An 18,834-nucleotide genomic window follows, 5' to 3' on the forward strand; every position below is an offset into this window, starting at 1 on the left:
TGGGTCTTCTGCCTATAAAAATGAAAACAAAACCAAAAACACTAAACCAAACCAAATAAAAGGCAGCTATGTTAGCTTTATCCACGTATAAAAATTATTTAAAAAAACTCTAAATATGACTATAGATGTGGCTAAATAATTTTACCTTTATTTTACACATGGTTTGCAAGTTTATACCAGTTAAATATGAATGGCTATTTTCTACTCAGAAACCTTTCACTGCTTTTTGCCAAATTATACTCAAGTACCAGTGCTGAAAACAGAAAGCTCAATTTCTGGTCACTTTAGTTGTCCTTATTATGTGGGAGTCTTCTAAAGCATTATTCTAGGTACGGTATTGTCAACTATTCTTTTCATGTGCTTTTCCAACAGAACTAGTGTGCTATCACAGGGCAATTACGAAAAATGTGCCTTTTTCCTGCCATGTGATGCATTTAGGTAATAGGATAGGACATAAAAGGGAATATTGGCGATCGTAAAAGCCTACAAACTAATAATGTAATAAGCATATACCATTAACAAGGAAAATAGCATTGCAGAAAGGTAAAGTCTATTCTTTGTTTCTTTATCACCTTATGGCTAAGGGCATAAAAAACCAAAAGTATACTTTCTTCTAATATTCTGGGAAACCTTCTGCTTGACAGATTAAATATCATCAAAGACTTGGAGGAATCTTATAATCCTAAAACAGAACTCTGGGATTGCATTTAAATAGCTGTGCAGGAGGTCCCCTTGCAAAGCCAAACCATGTTAAGGACTGAAGACAAATAAACCTGGCTATCAGACTGTAGCAGGGGTTGGCAAACTATGCTTCTTTTTGTACAGACTCAAATGGTTTTTACGTTTATAATCACATACCCACAAAAAAGAACAGGTGACAGAACGGTATGTGGTCTGCAAGGCCTAAAATACTATCTGGCCATTTTCAGTTAAGTTGGTCCAATCCTAGGTTTATGTGCATGCTAATTCCACCAGACTACGCCGGATGCTGCATGCCTCGAACACAAACTACTTAAATTCCAGGCAGTTCTATGACATAATTCTCGCCAGTAGTGTTCAAGTGCTAGTTTTTGTAGGTTTCTGGAAAAATTTTGCTTTTCTGAAAAAAGGGGATAGAAGTGGCCGGTGGTCCCCTACCCATTTTTTTTCTGCCTCACACACACAGGTGATACACGAAGTTGCCAGCGGTCCTATTATAAATATGGTTAGGTCAGGAGAACTGATGGCAAAGCCCTTGAATTAACACCTTGAGCAACAAATTGTTTACCTTTGAATTTCCTTCTTTCTTTTTTTTTTAAGATTTTATTTATTTATTTGACAGAGAGAGAGACAGCCAGCGAGAGAGGGAACACAAGCAGGGGGAGGGGGAGAGGAAGAAGCAGGCTCCAAGCAGAGGAGCCCGATGCGGGGCTTGATCCCAGAACGCTGGGATCACGCCCTGAGCCGAAGGCAGACGCTTAACGACTGAGGCACCCAGGCGCCCCTACCTTTGAATTTCTTATTTGAGAAAAAAAACTCTTGACATGTGTAAGAGACTGTTAATCATATTTTCTGAGTCTTAAAACTGAAAGAATTCCCAGCTGAAATACTAGCCCCTTTTCAGACTTAGAATGTTCTATAATCCCTTCCTACCACATAGCCTTTCACAGATTGCTTCCCTCTGCCTGGAATGCTCTCTCTCAATTCCTCCTTTGCAACCCCTGTTCTTATTCGTTTTGACTCAGACTTTACATCTAAGTTCATATTTGCCAAGGAAGTCTTCCCTGACCAATGTCCCCCCAAACCCAGGACAGATCTATTTATTATACGGTCTTGTAGAAACTTACAGCCCTTCTTCACATTATTTAATCTCAGAGTATTTTTACATTTACTTGATTATTTGATTAATGTTTTCTCATCTCTCCCTCCTGCTTTCTCAATGAAGGTAAGGACTGGACCATATTTTTGGGTTTTTTTTGTTGTTGTTCCTTATCATATCCCCAGAAACACCTGACATCCGGTTACATATAGCAGGAGCTCAAGAAATAATTACTGAATGAACACTGTCTGCTGGGAAACAACTGCCACCAATAGACTAATCCAGAATATGACACAGTAGAGTGTATTATAATACGATATATTATAGCTAAATATGGTAGCTAAAGACAAAAAGTTAAACAAAAACCAGAATTAGGCTTAGAAAAACATCTCCGAGTAGGTTTTATTTCAGAGTAAATTTTCTTGTGGTTGTCAGTGATTCAATATACATTTATCAAAATGTTAAATTCTCAACACAATCATGAAGCTACTAGAAGGGTAATGATTTTATTTCAATATTCAGTTAAACATGAAAACATCTCTTTGGCTAAACTACTCCAATATCTTTTAGAAGCCATCAGCTACATAGCTAGCTAGCTAGATACATGTATAGTACATACACACACACATATGGATATACAGTCATAGAAAATATCCGTATATTGTACTGCAAAACATAAACCTAAAAAAAGCTTTGAATCCTTGCATGTACTAGTATATAAGAAAAAAGTTAGTGAAAAATAAGTATTCCTATAAATCCCACATACAGTCTTGGGCAGTAGTGATAAACCCATAGAATTTAACAGATGGGAATGCTTTCAAGCCCAAAATCTTAAAGATGAACTAATAACTCTAATTCACACCTAGGAAACCTCTATTACAGGCTTTTAAAACCTGACTTGTTAAGCATAAAGGGTAACCAAAGCCCGATCATGAGTCAGATGCTGAGTACTATGACAAAATGTCAGGATCAAAGCATGGTTTACAATCATATTAAAACAGAGAGGTCATAAAAGCAGATCTTCAGAAAAAGGCAAGCATGAGTAGACAGTATGAAAGAACAATAAGGCAAAGCCTACCAGAGGCTAGTTATTACGGGTTATAATTAGACAATGACTAGGTTGTGAGGCAATTCCATGATCCCAAGAAAACAAATTTTAATGTTTAAGTTATAACAATGACTTAAGAAAGAAATGCAGAGTAAGAGAGTTACAGATCATTTAACTTCTTTTTTTTTTGAGAGCTAGAGCAGGGGAGTCTGCACACTGTTTTTGTTGAGAGCCAGACAGTAAATGTTTTAGTTTCTGCAGGCCACGCAGTCTCTGTGGCAACTACTCAGCCCTGCTGATAGACTGAAAAAGCAGCCAGACAGTACGAAAATGAGTTAAGTGTCATTGTGCTCCAATAAACCTTTGTGAACACTGAAGTTTGCCTTCCGTCACAAAATACTATTCTTCTCCTCATTTCTTCAATCATTTAAAAATGTAAAAACTGTTCTTCGCTCACGGGCTTGTACAAACACACGCTGCAGGCCCAGTGTGGCCTATGGGCCATAGTTCGCCTACCCCGGAGCTGGAGGCATATCTAACTATGCTGGAAGAACAGACAGCACTGCAGCAAGGCCATTATAAACACAGAGATTACAGCCTAGCCGCTCCACCCTTCAAGATTCGTATAGATTATACGTGATAGAGAATTGAGCTAATACCAACATAAAATATCATCTAAGCAGACTAGTAACACTAGAAACTTTGACTGTTATGTCTATTTAACCCCACAAAAAATGATCTGATGAAAAATTTGTGAGACCAAGTATTATCTCAAATCCTTACCTGACTTTTCCCTTAACTAGTTGATAACTTATGTGACCTGCCAACAGCCAGATTATGCCTTAGTTTTCTCATTAAAATAGTGCTAACATCCCCTCATGAATATAAGCATTGCTGTATTAGTAAACATAAAATAATATATGAAAAGCACTTAAAAAAAAAAGATTTTGTTTATTCATTTTAGAAAGAGCTACAGAGCATGAAGCAGAGGGGAGGGGCAGAGGGAGAGGAAGAGAGAATCTCAAGCAGACTCCCTGCTGAGCGTGGAGCCTGATGAGGGCTTGATCCATGACCCTGAGATCATGACCTGGGCCGATATCAAGAGCTGGACGCCTAACTGACTGAGCCTCCCAGATGCCCCAAAAAGCACTTTGAAAAGAAAAAATACTAGGTATTGTTATCTAAACTATCTTGAGGACTGTCTTTTTACCTCTGAAAAAATAGGAATAATAAAGATTAAAGAACTCTATGCTTCATTTAAAAATTGGGGGTGTAAGTTACCTTCCGATGTACCATCTCACCTGTTCCCATTTTCCCCTTCCAGAAAGTCCCAACAGTCTAAACTCAAGAGATGGTATGTGGCTTGTAGGTTTGTCCTTATACTTTGTTATAACAAAAGCTTGAACGAAGGATATTATAAAATAGAGAATTCAAGTTACTAAAGCTATACAATGAGAGGCTACACAAATATATAAAAAAATAATCCTGGAGAATAAAGACTTAAAAAAACGTACTAGACATACAGTTACAAGATATTCTGCACATAAAAGAGGTATACTACTCCACTCACCTGTGCTTTCTGCTGATATTTTATCAGCACCGTTGTTATTTGTACCACTGAGGCGAACTATACTGGAAGAACTTTGATAATCGAGCTTAGGAAGACAATCAGCACTTCCTTTTGCACTCTCGCTCTCCGACACTGTAAAGATTAAAATGAAATTGTTAAGATAAAAGCTATATAGAAGCTATTTAGCTTTTATTTATTTAGCTATTAAGCTATTATAGAAAGCATAAAGAACAGCAGCTTTTAGTGTAAATATTTCTATCTGATAATAGGTGATAAGAAAATACCAAACACCTCTGTATCTATTTGCTGATCACAAGTACATGATTCCACTTATCTGAGGCCTTAAGGTATATATCAAATTACTAAGTACTGGTCACGCGTCAGGTCCACACATACATTTTATATTTCTTCTTTGGTTGTGAAACACTGCTTTTGATGGAGGTAGGTGGGGGGAGGGGCAGGAGTTACCGACCATTAACAAAAGCATTAAATAAAAATATTGTTAAACCTTAGAAAAGAGTCACTGTTTGAAGAAATATATATATATTCCTACTACAAGAAGAGTAGTAATTGATTGGAGAGTGTTGTGCCACTGAGGCTATACACCTCACACATAAAGTATTGGTGTGTTGGGACATTAGGTGGTGACGACGGCCTGTAATGGGAGGAAAGAGAAGTTATAATGGGAAAGTGGAAAATAAAATTAGTACTTTTATACTTATAGCCACTTGTATTTTCTGTGAATAGAAGTTCAAAGGGTGCCTGGGGGGTGCAGTTGGTTGGGCATCTGACTCTTGGTTTTGGCTCAGGTCGTGATCTTAGGGCTGTGAGATGGAGCCCTGTGTCAGGCTCCACGTTCAGTGCAGAGTCTGCTTAAGATTCTCTCTCCCTCTTCCTCTGCCCTACCCTTCCTCCCCACACTCACTCTTTCTCTAAAATAAATAAATAAATCTTTAAAACAAAAAAGGTTCACAAATTTATACAACAGCAATTTAAATAATACCTACGGGAACTAGAATCACTCCCTTTCTTATCTTTTTCTTCTTGTATTTCCTCAGTAGATATATCCCCTCTTCTAACTTCATCCTTAGACAATGAATTATATCCAAGATCAGACTGGCCACCTAGGAAAAAAAGAAAAACAAAGAAACAAAACTCCTATGCTGTTTATCATAAACTTCTTTAGTGAGAACAGCTGGAACTAGGAGCAACATACTAGTGTCCAGGTTTACTTATGAGAAATTTTCTGGATAACATCCAATTGAAAGCATTATTTTGTTAGCCTTCTTCCCCAATCTCTATTAATGCGAGAAAGGGATGACCTCAAAACAATTTGTTTCTGGCTCCATACTGCAGTCAAAAGTGACTATGTACATTCATACTACTGTCTGGGCTCTTAAAGATACAGACAAACCAGACATTCTTTAAGCCTATGATCTTTATAGGTGAAAGCAGATTTCCAACTAAGCAATGCAGAAGAAAAATCTGCAGGGAATTCATAACAGAACATTCACACATAGATCACTGGAGCCAAATGTCTAAATAATTCTACCAAAGAAAATGGGTTTATTTAAATTGATTGATAGGTAATTACTTTCTCTGAAAATTCAATTGAATAATTACTGAATTGCACTTGAGTACAAAACATGGGAATGAGAAAAAATTAGTGTTACTGTTAAGAAAGGCAAACATTGCACTGATATAAGAAAACTTCTAATAATTGTTCTGTTCAAGAGGCCCTCTGTAAGTTTCCGCAAATTGTTTTCACTAGATTAACATCAAAACATAAGGTTTTAAATCCTAGTTCTCCATTTTAGGAGACATGACTTTAAGCAACCCACTTAACCTTTTGGTTTGGATTTCAAGTCCCCAGATTTATAACACATAAAGCATGGTTATGATTATATGAGAGAGACCATATATGGAACGGTTTTATAAACTGGTAAAGAACTATGTAAAGAAATTATATTAAGTATCACTAGGTATTTAGTATCTGTTATAATTTTGAGTATGTATTTTTTCTAATCAAACTTTTGGCTCTGTTTCCACAGAAAATATAAATTTAAAAATATGAAGATAATCTTGATGAAATTAATGCTTTTATTAGATTCTGCACTGCTTTAAAATAGACTTTTAAAAGGCCATAGTTAAAAACAAAAATAGAGGGACACCTGGCTGGCTCAGTTGGAAGTGTGCAACTCTTGATCTTGGGGTTGTTTGAGCCCCACATGGGGTGTAGAGATTACTTAAATAAAAATGAGACTAAAAAAATTGATTTTTTCATTTTTAAGAAAGAATGCCTGAGGATGACTACTATAATGGATTAAATTCACGTTGTGTGATCAAAAAATAAAACGAGCCAAGGAAGAACAAGTTCATATGAAAATTACATTTCAACACAATTTGTTTATACTTACTACTCTTAAAAGTAGGCAAAAGAGGAGACAGACCAAAATAATGTTACCATTTGCATAGACAGAAGCCTTTGTATTTCATTATTAATGCTTGGATTTTTTAATTTAAAATTTCTGTCTATTAAGAGCTGGCTCTTATACTCTGTTCAAAAGCCTGGGTGGCTCAGTCGTTAAGCGTCTGCCTTTGGCTCAGGGTCTGATTCCAGGGTCCTGGGATCGAGTCCCACATCGGGCTCCCTGCTCCGCTGGGAGCCTGCTTCTTCCTCTCCCACTCCCCCTGCTTGTATTCCCTCTCTTGCTGGCTGTCTCTCTCTCGGTCAAATAAATACATAAATAAAATCTTAAAAAAAAAAAAAAGTCAAGTGATGCCTGGGTGGCTCAGTCACTTAAGTGTCTGCCTTTGGGACTGAGTCCTGAGTCAGGCTCCCTGCTCAGTGGGGAGTCTGCTTCTCCCTCTCCCTCTGCTCCCCCTCCTCCTACCGCTTAAGCTCTCTCTCTCTCTCTCAAAAAAAGAAAGTCATGTGTCTTTTTTTTAATGTACTAATGAAAAGAACATAATTATTCAACAAATTGTGTCAGTTTTAATTCTCAGAGAAAACCTATGTACAAGTCTGATATTTTAATGAAATTAATAGCATCTTCAGTGCTAGAATGCTAAAAGTTTTATATGTATTTGCAAGTTTATTATACCTGTTTATTTTAATATAGCTTAAAACTCACAAGAAGTTGCAAAAATAATACCGTACAGAGAGTTCCTGTGTACTGTTCACCCAGCTTCCCTCAATGATACTATCTTACATGAAACATAATACACTGTTAAAACCAGGAAGCTGATGTTGATATGTACTATTAACTCCAATCAGGGCTGTAAGTTCCTTTTTAAAAAAAACTCATAATAACATTTTCATAATTACAAACAAGAATTTACCCTAAGAAAGTGACGTGATACAGAAATCTGTGTGCTATCCAGAGTTAATCGGGATTACCATGGACTAAATATTTGAGTAAACTCTCTTAAACTTTTATTTCTATTCCAATAAAGAATAAATAAAATAGCATATAGTTGTTAGACACAATATCAAACCAAATGCCTAACACATACAATTAAAAAGTGACAGTTAACCTAAATACATGAGAATTAAAATCTAAAAGAGACAGGCTAGCAAATCTAGTTTTTAAAATGTACTGTAACAAATGTATACATAAGCACACACAAACCTGTGCTAGATCTATCATCAGTAGCATACACTCTGATTAAACCCGTATTAAAAGGTGCCTGCTCCACAGTGTGTGTCCCATGACCACTATCCATGCTGCCATGACTAACAGCATCCAGGTCACTGCCATCTGCTTAAGAACACAATTTGACAGCATTTTACTACTCAGGCAGATACCAAAAATACACATTAGTTTCTTGCTCAAGCTAATAATCCACTCGTACTGAACATGAATGTGCCACATAATAAGCAAAATACAACTACGACAACTGTAACTATTGTGAATCATTAACGGATACTAAAACAAGATCACCAAAGGGTGATAATTTAACAGTTAAAGAAAAAAAGGGACTTAAGGTATTTTTTAAATGGGAAAATAATATTAGAATTTGCTTAATGGCAATAAAAGCTAGAAATCATTAAATATTTTGAAACTCTTTAAAAATTTCCAAAAAAAAATGTAAATCATTACTAGTCAATTAATTTTTTTTTTTTTACAAAGTAAAACAAATACATCCCTTAAGAGCCTTTAATTACCTGAGAGAGTTGTTTGTGATAAGTGTGCGTGTTTCTTTAAAGCTCTTTTGAACTGTGCTACTCCTAAAACAACGTTTCTTACTTTTGTCCAAAGAAAATAGCCACTACGACTTCTTGAAGGCCAGGTACTTTCCAAAACAGCCTATTCATTCAACAAAATAAAATAATTAGTAAAATAATATGTATCAATGAATGCATACTGGCTTTATAGTCAAGCTAAAGAGTATCTAAATACGTTGTATAACAACAAAATAGAATAAAAAATCTTACTTGATTTACAGAATATATTTTAATACTCCAAAATCAATGCCAAATAAAGCCTGAAATCCATTATTTCTGCCATTAAATTAAGGTTGCATAATCACAAAAGTTATACTCGTTCTCCATTAAATCAAAGTAATTACCTTATTATAATACCCATAAGTGATGGCATTGGGGTCAATACCAGCTTTCTGCATTTCAAAAAGCACTCGGACCGCAAGCACCGGCTGATCATACTGCCCACAAAGCTGCATAAGGATGCGGTAGCACACCTGAAACACACAGTTCGAAAGGGTCGGAAACGAAGTATCTACGCACGCAGACCTAGACTAAAATAGTGCATTTTTAAAGAGATTCTTTACCTCATCAGGAGGATCCATCTTTTTTGACTGCATTTTTTTAAGCACATCATATGCTGTTTTCAGTGCCCTGACTTTTGAATGACACACTTTCACATAAGCTGGCAGACAAATAAACCACAGTCCGTAACAGTGGCGCAGGAGACACCTGGACCACATTTGAGGAATGGAAGAATACCTCTTGGCAATTTTATGGGCTGATTTGATTTCCTAGAAAAAAAAAAAATGCAAGGATCTCATTAATTGACACATTTAAGGATCCTTATTTAACTGAATGCTGAACAAGTGTAAGTCATACGCTTTTATAGTATTTCCCTAACAAAATCTGTCTCTAATACATATTCAAGTCTCTGCTTGAATTTGCATTATAAAATATGTGAAATATAGTTCTAAGATAAGAAAACCAGTTAATTTTTTAAAGTCACATTACTCTAAATTTTTTGGGGGGGATGTTTTGAGGAGCATAATAATCTAGTCATACATATGGGGTAGTAAAATATATTAAGGGAGGATGAGTGTCATATTTATTTTTGTTCTAATACTTGATTACATGAAGAATGCAAAATTGTCAAAGCACCTGTTTTGTTCTTCTGAACATGGGAGAAGGGCTACTAGGACTACTTGATTTTGAAGGCAATTTGTTCTTTCGTGTTTGTAGAAATCCTTCAGGTCTCTCAAATAAATTGTTTCTAAGAACTGGAAATCCATTATAGCTGTTTTTGAAAAGAAAAAAAAAATCTCAAGCACATATAGATGATCATACTGGTCACAATCTAAAAAAAATTCTGACCAATAACTTCTAACTTAGAGTCTACTTTAATTATCTTTCTCCATCAGACTACGATATATACTCTACAAATATTCGTGCTAATGTTGCCTTTCTTGCTATCAAATGTAATAGCCAAATACAAACTCAAGTATATATTTTAGAGGTAGAAAAGTGAAAGATTTAAATTTTGCTGAACTTGACATCAAAGCCTAAAGTAAATCAAGTGAACTTTGTTAGTTAGTATTCACGTAAATACACAGCAAACATATCAGATAATATGACAGCTGGTAAAGGGTCCCCAAATCAATACTCTTTCAGATAGGACAGTTATTAATATCATTGCTTTAGGTTAAGATATTAGTATAGAACCGTCCTCTTCAAAAGATACAAATAACGTATTAGCACACTCCAGGACAAACGCTCATATTATCATGAACTGGCTTATCAGGTTAGCTAAGCGGGTTCTGGCCCTCATTTGTGAGAAAGAAAACTGAAGAGGTTGGAGAAGAAGAAGAAAAGATTAGAATGAGTGGCCCTATGAGGAGGTGGGCCTAATTGGGGTGCTAGAGCAAGGAGTTTTGGGAATGTAAAAGGAAGCTGCAGCTAGGAAAGAGACATGCTGAAAAGAACAGAAGAAGACCCGAGCACCAACCTGAACCTACTTTATAATCTTTCTGAAGGCATACCAATAGTTTCAACTAACTGAGAAGAAAACCAGCTACAATAAAAGATGGTAAACTATGTCTGTTATACATTACTATAGGCAAATTCAGGTGGAGTGAACAAATAAATATTAAGTGTTAAGTAGGAATCAAATAGCAAAGAAGTTCAGAAAACTACATTCCTTAAAAAATTCATTGTATGTACATGGTGTGATAATAAGACCATTCTATGTGTCTTATGGAAACTTACTACCCTATCATTTCACACAGACAATGTAAGAATATGAGTCATCTCTCACTAAAAGGGCCCACTGTGCTCACTGAAGACATTTAAGTTGTGTTTCCAATGACGGGTGTGATTACACCAAAATTATATTGTTAGTCTCAACTTAAAAAGGAACTTAGATCCTTTAAAAAATGGGAATTTTCTAAGTTAAGTAATTTTTTAAATTAGAGGACTAAATCTAAAAGTAAAATTTAAATTTTAAAAAAGTTAAAACCAAAGCATAAAAAGAAAAACAAAACTATATTAGTGAAATAGGCCCTTAAAAAAGTCTTAGAAGTATAATGTACGAAAGACATCAAAGAAATGAGATCTTGTTTAGAAAGAAAAAGAAGCGAGAAAGAGAGAAATTAGGAGATTTTAAACATCTTTGACAAAAGCCAGAATTTTAAAAAGTGATCTGAGCAACATCATCAATATATGAAAAATAAGGGCAGGAACCAAGTGGCCTATGAATTAACCAACAACATTCACAAACACCTGTTGCACCACTTTTTCATCTGTAAAAGGAAGAATTTAATCCGAGTTGTAAATGAGGGTGTCCTGAAAAATCCTCTTTCAATGAAAATAAACTGTGATCTGATGAATGATACATGTGAAATGGTTTTAAAATCTTTAAACTAAGAAGCATTACTGGAGAAAGAAATAATTTAAAATCTAAAAGGAAGTGCCATTTTAAGTAAAAATAAATGCATACTGGAAATTACCTCTAGTAGATAACAAATGTATGTGTACAATATACATCTAGATAGATACACAGATGTATAATAAATCTACTTCTATATACCCTTATTTTACCAAGCTCAGAACTTTTCTCTCTTTCCCACTAGACTTGAAAGCAGGAACAACGTAGCATTCAAGTCTATATACCAAACAGCGCAGCATCTGACCAAATTTCCCAAATTAACTGATCAATTGCCAATAGTTCTGAATTTCCATGACTTAAATAAAAACTCACAGAAAAATTAATAGCCTAATAAATTATATCATCAAAATTAAGGCCACAAATATTGACTCTAAATTAGATTTAATCCTGTTGTGAACCAAGGTTACATTAATCAATATGTGTATGGAAAAGGGTATGAAACTGAGGGATTCAGCTTTAGTGAGAAACAAAAATCAAAAGCTATAATAAAAGTGCTGCATTTTTGTGGGGGGGGGAGGTCCTGAGTTTAACAAACACTTATGAGAACAGATACTTATGTAGATATAGAAAGCTTCCCAAGTCTATATTATGCAAAATTCTAATTCTTTAATGGATGTGGGATAAGCTTGCTTACCACCTAAAAATTAGGAATCTGTAAAGTTTGGATTTTTGAAAATACCACAGTCCTTAGAAAGCTACGTCACAGATGATGGATTGCTTCTCTCTTTCAATCTCAAACATTCTGCCTCTTGAATACCTGTACTGTAAAGGGGGTTCTTCACCATTGGGTAGATGGGGGATCTCAGGTGGTGTTACAAAAACAGTATGTTCACTTTTGAAAGATTCATCCAGTTCTATAAGTCGCATTTCACCACTCTTGTCCATATCCACCTGAAAAAGTTTAAAAAACATACATTAAAAAAATACACTGGTTAGCCAAGAGCTTGTCTACGGAGAATGGTTAAATAAACCATTTACATAACTGGATATTAAAGAACTACGAAGAAAAAAAAAAAAAAAGAACGAGCAAGTTCTCTATGCAGCACTAAAAAAGATTTCCAAGATAATGAAGTAAACATAAGGTGTAGAACACTGTATATAGTATATTATCTTTTGAGTAAGAAAGATAAATAAAAACACGCATTCATTTTTTGCTTGTATTCACATAAGGAAATTGGAAAGAATACTATGAAAAGTAATTTCCCATGTGGGGAAGGGGTGATGAATGGAGTGGACAAGGATGGGATAGGACCCAGATTTCCCAATGTATAACTTTTTATATTATTTTGCATTTTGAATCATGAAAATGTACTCAAGAAATAATATTTTTTAAAAAAATGCACAAATACATGTGTGTGTATGTGTTGAGAATACCAGGTTCTAGGTCTCATTTATACTAAATATATTTCTCTAAGTTCTTCCAGTTTACGTAGAAGCAGATTTGAGTTAACATTCCAGTCACATCAGTATTGAAAGCACTTTAATAGTACAATCTTCCCTAGATACTCTATGGCAAGGTAATATGCACAAAAGTGAAAACTTAACAGACTCTAAACTGCCTAAAAGTAGCTCATAAACTAAAAAGCACAACGCTGACATTAATTAAAAAGAAACAAAAAACAAGATGCCATACACATGACAACATATAACCCACAGCACTTTATTAGGTTAGAGAGAATATCATATTATCCTTCAGAAATAAATGGGAGAACAAGAATTATTAACAAGTTAACTCTTTAAGATAAGGATTTAAGGCACAATATACCAAAAAAGGATAGAGATAGCTTTAAAAATTTTCTAATTCTTATTTTAAAAAAAAAGCTGGACATTCAGAGTGTTCTAACATAAATTGTCAGTTATAATTTCACAGTATTACATGCTATAATCTCCATGATATATCCATATAGTAAACTAGAAAACAATAAAGATGTTTCAGTAATGACATGAAAAAATGTTCACAAAGTAATGATAAATAAAGAAAACCCATAATATATATATTTTTGATACTAATTTTTTAAAAGGGAGTGAATATGGATGCCATATATACATACGTATATACATACATATATTCATGTTTTTCTCTCTCACACATGTATACTCTTATCAAAATGTTACCTCTGGGTAATGGTATTACTGCAATTAATTGTCTTCTTCCTTATGTTGTTATTTTCCATTCAAAAAATAATATGTATTAGTTTTATTGGTTTTTTCAAAAATTACAAAAGTAATAAATGCTCAGAGTAAAAATTCAAGCAAAGTAGAATATATTACTTTTAGAATAAGCACTTATTTCAATTCTGTGGCAGGATAGTTAAAAATCAGTATAAAAAAAGGTACCTTTCTTTCTAGCCCGTCAAAAAAGAACTTTTATATGGTGAAATTAGCAAGGATACTGTAAACTGGATAATCACATATCGTACTGGTACTCAAAATTGGTAAAGTCTTCTTTAGAAAGCAAGATATGTTTAAATACATCCGCCTTATTCTTATTCTAAGAAAGTAACCTAACATGAAAAAATCCTATCCGCATGAAAGATTTTTTTTTTAATTTTTTATTATGTTAATCACCAGAAAGATAGTTTTTTTGGCAGGATTGCAATAGCAATACACTGGAAGTCACCTATATTTCAAAAAACAGGTAAATGAATAAAGTATGATAAACGGATAAAATATACAATCATTAAAAATTAAAACAGTAAAGATCACACAGACTTCTGGGTGAACAAGACCAATTAAACACAACAATTTACCTTCAATCCCTCTTGAAATCTCACCAAACTGAGAAGTAAGGGGAGTGAAAAAAAACCCCAGCAAAGACAAAATGAGCTGGAGAGAGGACAAAAGCACAGCTGGAGTTCAAAACATTTTAGAAACTGCAAAATACACTGATGAGACCTGTGAAAGCTGAAAGCCACAGATCTGGCACTGGGGAGGGCATAAAGGAGAAAAAGCCAAAAGCCATTTTGCTCTGTGGAGTCCCAGAAAAGTCAGGAATGAAAAATGCTCGATGACCTCGAAGATGGGAGTGCACATGGAGCTGAAGCAGGAGAATTAGTTAAAAGCCTACATTAAAGGACTCTCAGATCCCTGACCCAACCCAGTAAGTTAGGCCACTACCTCTCCCCACCATGGCCATAGACTAGGGTGGGTCTTTCTGCGTGAACCAGAGGGACTCTAGACTTGAGGACACCAGGCAGAGCTGTGGGAGATGACGGAGGTTAATAAAAACAGGTGAAGTGAGTAAAAGCCTACATGTTACTACAAGGGAAAACCTCAGTTACCTTCCCCACTCTGTGAGAACACTGGCAATGAGGCTACACTCCTCAGTTTGCTAAACACTAGAGATAACCTCTTGGGGAAACTAAGCAGCTTAAAGAATACAGACACTGATTGAACAGGGACTCTAATGAAATAGCTGAGTTCCTTTATGATCATCAGTCTCATACCTAAGGAAGCTCCAAGCCTCACCTTCCCATTAAAGCTCCAATGAGGTCTTCGTGCCTCATTCTTGAAATACCGACCAAAGATCACACAAGGAAAACTAACAACCTGAAGAAGAATGCTTTTAATAAAGCAACATTTGAGTAAGAAGAAGCAGAGCCAATGCAGGGGGAAAAAACTGCTCAAAATAACTAAAATGAATAAGCCTACATCCATGATAAGAAGATGCTATAAAAAAAGAGACTTAGAGAAATTATAAATGTGACAGAAGTAAAAATTACACCATAAAATTTGGAAAATAAACTTGAAGAAATCTCCCAGAAAGTGGAGATGAAAAACAGAGAGACAGAAAATGGAATGAAAAAAGTTAAGAGGATCAGGATTGGAAGGCCAATATCAAAATAATATATACTTCAGAAAAAGAGTAAAAAGAAATGGAGTAAAGAAAGAAATGGGATGCAGGAAAATTGCCCAGAATCTGAAGAAAATGAGTCCACAGAGTAAAAGGGCCTGCATGTACTCAACTCAATGAAGAAAATAAGGCCTCCACCGGCATATCCTTATGAAGCCCCAGAGCATCAAGCATCTTAAATGCTTTCAGAGAGAAAAAGAGATCAGGCACAAAAGGTCAGAAATCAACTTAGCATTAGACCAGATGTTATTCTCAACAATAACATTCGAAGCTAGAAGATTTTAAAATTTTACATCCAACCAAATTAGCAATCAAGTATTAGGAGAGAATAAAAGACATTTATAGACAGGTAGGGCATCAAAAAATGTTTATCTCCCACATACTCTCTCTCACGAAGCTACCAGAAGATGTGCTCCATCATAAAAAGGAAAAACACTAAGAAAAAAGTTACTGAAGCCAGAAAGCAGGGGGTCCAACTCTGGAGAGAAGTCAATGTAAGACCTAGGATGATGGTGAAAGAAAAAACCAGAATGACAGACTAGAAAGCAATCACTTCAAATTGGCACACATGGAAATTTCCAGCAACAATTTAAAAAAAAAAATCAAATGGATAGATTACCTGATAAGTTGGAAAAATTGAGATTTCAGATTTTTCACTTTTGTAGAAGAGTTTGGAGATGAATTAATAGTAGGCACAAAAACAAGAAATACAGTAATTATTAAATCGGAGAAAACAAAATCCATGCATGAAAGGAAATCTAATTACAATATATATGTGGCCTAGCTGGGATTATATGCAAAGCGAAAATAATATTAACACTGAACAACCACTTGAGCAAAATTCATTATAATGACGTTGGGAGAATTCAGGTGGTGTGGTGGGTATGACATTAATGGACATAAAACAATCAGCAGCACTAAAAACATGTTATTTGGAAGTCTTAAGGTAAATAGCTGAAGAAATGGATGAAAGAGAAAAGTGGCTGCCTTTGGGGAGTAGAAACTAGGGGCAGGAAGGAATGGGACCGAAGTCTTGGAAAATTATTTGACTTTTTAAATTGTTATGTTTTACTGTGGTAAAAATGAAAATTTCGTTTTATGAGATTTGGCAGTGATATTAAAAATGCCTATAAGATCTGGTTGTATAAAAAATTGGGAAACTGTATTACAATTATGTAAAAAACACTGAAAGTAAATGTCAAATGGAAATTAGGGCACTGGGCTTTACAGAGTTTTTTCTCTTTCTTTTCCCCACACTTCCTGTTTCTTTAGTCATTTAATAATATTGTTAAAAACCAAACTTTCGATAAAAACAGAGAACACCTGAGCCATTATTAGCAAACCAAGCAACATTTTAAAAACAACAGCATCAGGAATATGTCAATGATAACTCAAAATCATAGGTATCCCAATAGGATACAGTGTCCATGGGCAACCCAAGAACAATGAGAAGCTCTACACACTTTTTATGCAGATGAAATGTGGTTAATCTAATTATAAGGGCAGCAATGGTAATGAAAAAGAAGAGATAGTTAAAACAAATACCCAAGGTCATTGGAAAGAAAGTTGGAAGCTACTCCTGTCTCCATGATGAAACATTACAAGAGTGAACTGCTTGTCTGTGAACAACAGATGAGCCGAAGGCAGACCCTTAACCAACTAAGCCACCCTAGCGCCCCTAAATTTCCAGCCATTTTGCTCATATAGAAAAAGCCTGTGTCTGAGGACAACTGCTCTAATTCTCAGTACTGTAAAGTCTATTAAAATATTAAAATTTTGCACTGCAGATTCAGTACCCTGGGAAAAGATATTTTCCCTTAACTTCTATACCAATAAAATTGCATTTTAACATTATAAAAACAGCCATGCTATATACATCCTACATGTATCAGTTGGCCATTTCTGTCTTTTGGAAAGCACAGTGACATCTGCCCATTGGGAGAAAAAGAAATCCAACACCCACGACAGGATAAAATTAAAATAATTTTCATATTCTCTTCATATTTTTTCCACAAGACACTAATATACTTAGAAAACACTGAGGAGGGATGCTTGGAAGACTAAGATAAATCTTACCAGATTATTTGTTACACAAAACTGCCCTTAGTTAAGCATCATCCTATAGGAACAGATTGTAAGGATTTAAAACATAATCATAGGAAGAACAAGAACACATGGTCCTTAAATTAGTCATAAATGAAACTCAAATAATTCTCATACATGTTTTTCTTATTCCTATTCAGCATTACCCACTCTAGCTTTTTTAAAGTTGGGCAAATGTTTTCTGTTTGAATATGCTAAGATCAAAAGAGGAGGGGCGCCTGGGTGGCACAGCGGTTAAGCGTCTGCCTTCGGCTCAGGGCATGATCCCAGCGATCTGGGATCGAGCCCCACATCAGGCTCTTCTGCTGTGAGCCTGCTTCTTCCTCTCCCACTCCTCCTGCTTGTGTTCCCTCTCTCGCTGGCTGTCTCTATCTCTGTCGAATAAATAAATAAAATCTTTAAAAAAAAAAAAGATCAAAAGAGGAATATGTCTAATTCCTGTTCAATCTTAGTCATGGATTGCCTTAGGCAATTAATGTATATATATTATTTATAAATAACTTACATAAAAACATATATAAATATATAATATGTAATTTATATATAAATATTAGTTATTTCCCATAGCTAAATTGCCAGAGGTAAGAGGATCTGTTCACTTAAAAAATTAAGTTAAAAGTCACTCAACTAAGAAATAACCCCACATAAATGATTATTTAAAAAGTATTATTGGTATTCATAAAACATTTGCAGATTAAAAGCAAGTACTCGCTAAACTAAGTGTACTTAAATTGTGGTACTAAAATATGAAAGGTACTAACAGTGCTGTATAATTATTTATTATTTCAGAGAGTTCTGCTTAGTAATACTGGGAATGCAATTAACCTCTAACTGCATATGAAGGTTATTAAGATGTATTTTGGATCTTGTGACATTTTGTTATTTTCTCTAATAAAAAACTTCCTTGAATTATAATAAAGCAAATACAAGTAACTATGTTTTAGCGAGTTAATTTTCAGTTTTAAATTTTCTTAGTCATTAAAATCTTAAAGTGCAACATGATTCCATTATATATAAGTGATCTTTTGTTGGATCTGGATTTTGAGTAGGTGAATAGCATTTCAGGAAAATAATCTGTCTAGAAACAATGGTTACACTATTTAATGGGATTGGCTTTTTTTTTGACAGAATGTATATTCATTAAGCAATTATTCTCATCATGTCCTGCACTGACTCCTATCAGGTAAATAGCAAGTGACCTACTTTCAGAAATTCCTAGACAATATAATGTAGTAATTATTAGTGATAAAATATCCTTCTTAGAACATGATACCCTAGGTACCTAGCAAAAGTGTTATATGTCTTACAGTATTA

The 18,834-nt window shown here is 34.8% G+C and overlaps 1 protein-coding gene across 18 annotated transcripts in view; it reads right to left on the bottom strand.

The window, feature by feature from the left end:
• DENND4A (DENN domain containing 4A) overlaps window positions 1–18,834 on the bottom strand; it is a 134,017-nt gene that overhangs the window by 25,878 nt on the left and 89,305 nt on the right. For 9 of the 18 annotated variants that reach the window (XM_057303834.1, XM_057303832.1, XM_057303828.1 and 6 more), the window contains 8 exons: window positions 12,322–12,455; window positions 9,782–9,917; window positions 9,208–9,414; window positions 8,989–9,117; window positions 8,585–8,726; window positions 8,049–8,180; window positions 5,424–5,540; window positions 4,417–4,548 (listed from right to left, as the gene is read on the bottom strand). In XM_057303834.1, coding sequence (XP_057159817.1) covers window positions 4,417–4,548; window positions 5,424–5,540; window positions 8,049–8,180; window positions 8,585–8,726; window positions 8,989–9,117; window positions 9,208–9,414; window positions 9,782–9,917; window positions 12,322–12,455 — 1,129 coding nt within the window. The remainder of the gene's footprint in view (window positions 1–4,416; window positions 4,549–5,423; window positions 5,541–8,048; window positions 8,181–8,584; window positions 8,727–8,988; window positions 9,118–9,207; window positions 9,415–9,781; window positions 9,918–12,321; window positions 12,456–18,834) is intronic. The other 9 variants (XM_057303836.1, XM_044392009.3, XM_044392008.3 and 6 more) reach the window with 2 other exon arrangements.

Source organism: Ursus arctos, unplaced genomic scaffold (genome assembly GCF_023065955.2).
Source record: "Ursus arctos isolate Adak ecotype North America unplaced genomic scaffold, UrsArc2.0 scaffold_28, whole genome shotgun sequence".
Taxonomy (NCBI): Eukaryota; Metazoa; Chordata; class Mammalia; order Carnivora; family Ursidae; genus Ursus; species Ursus arctos.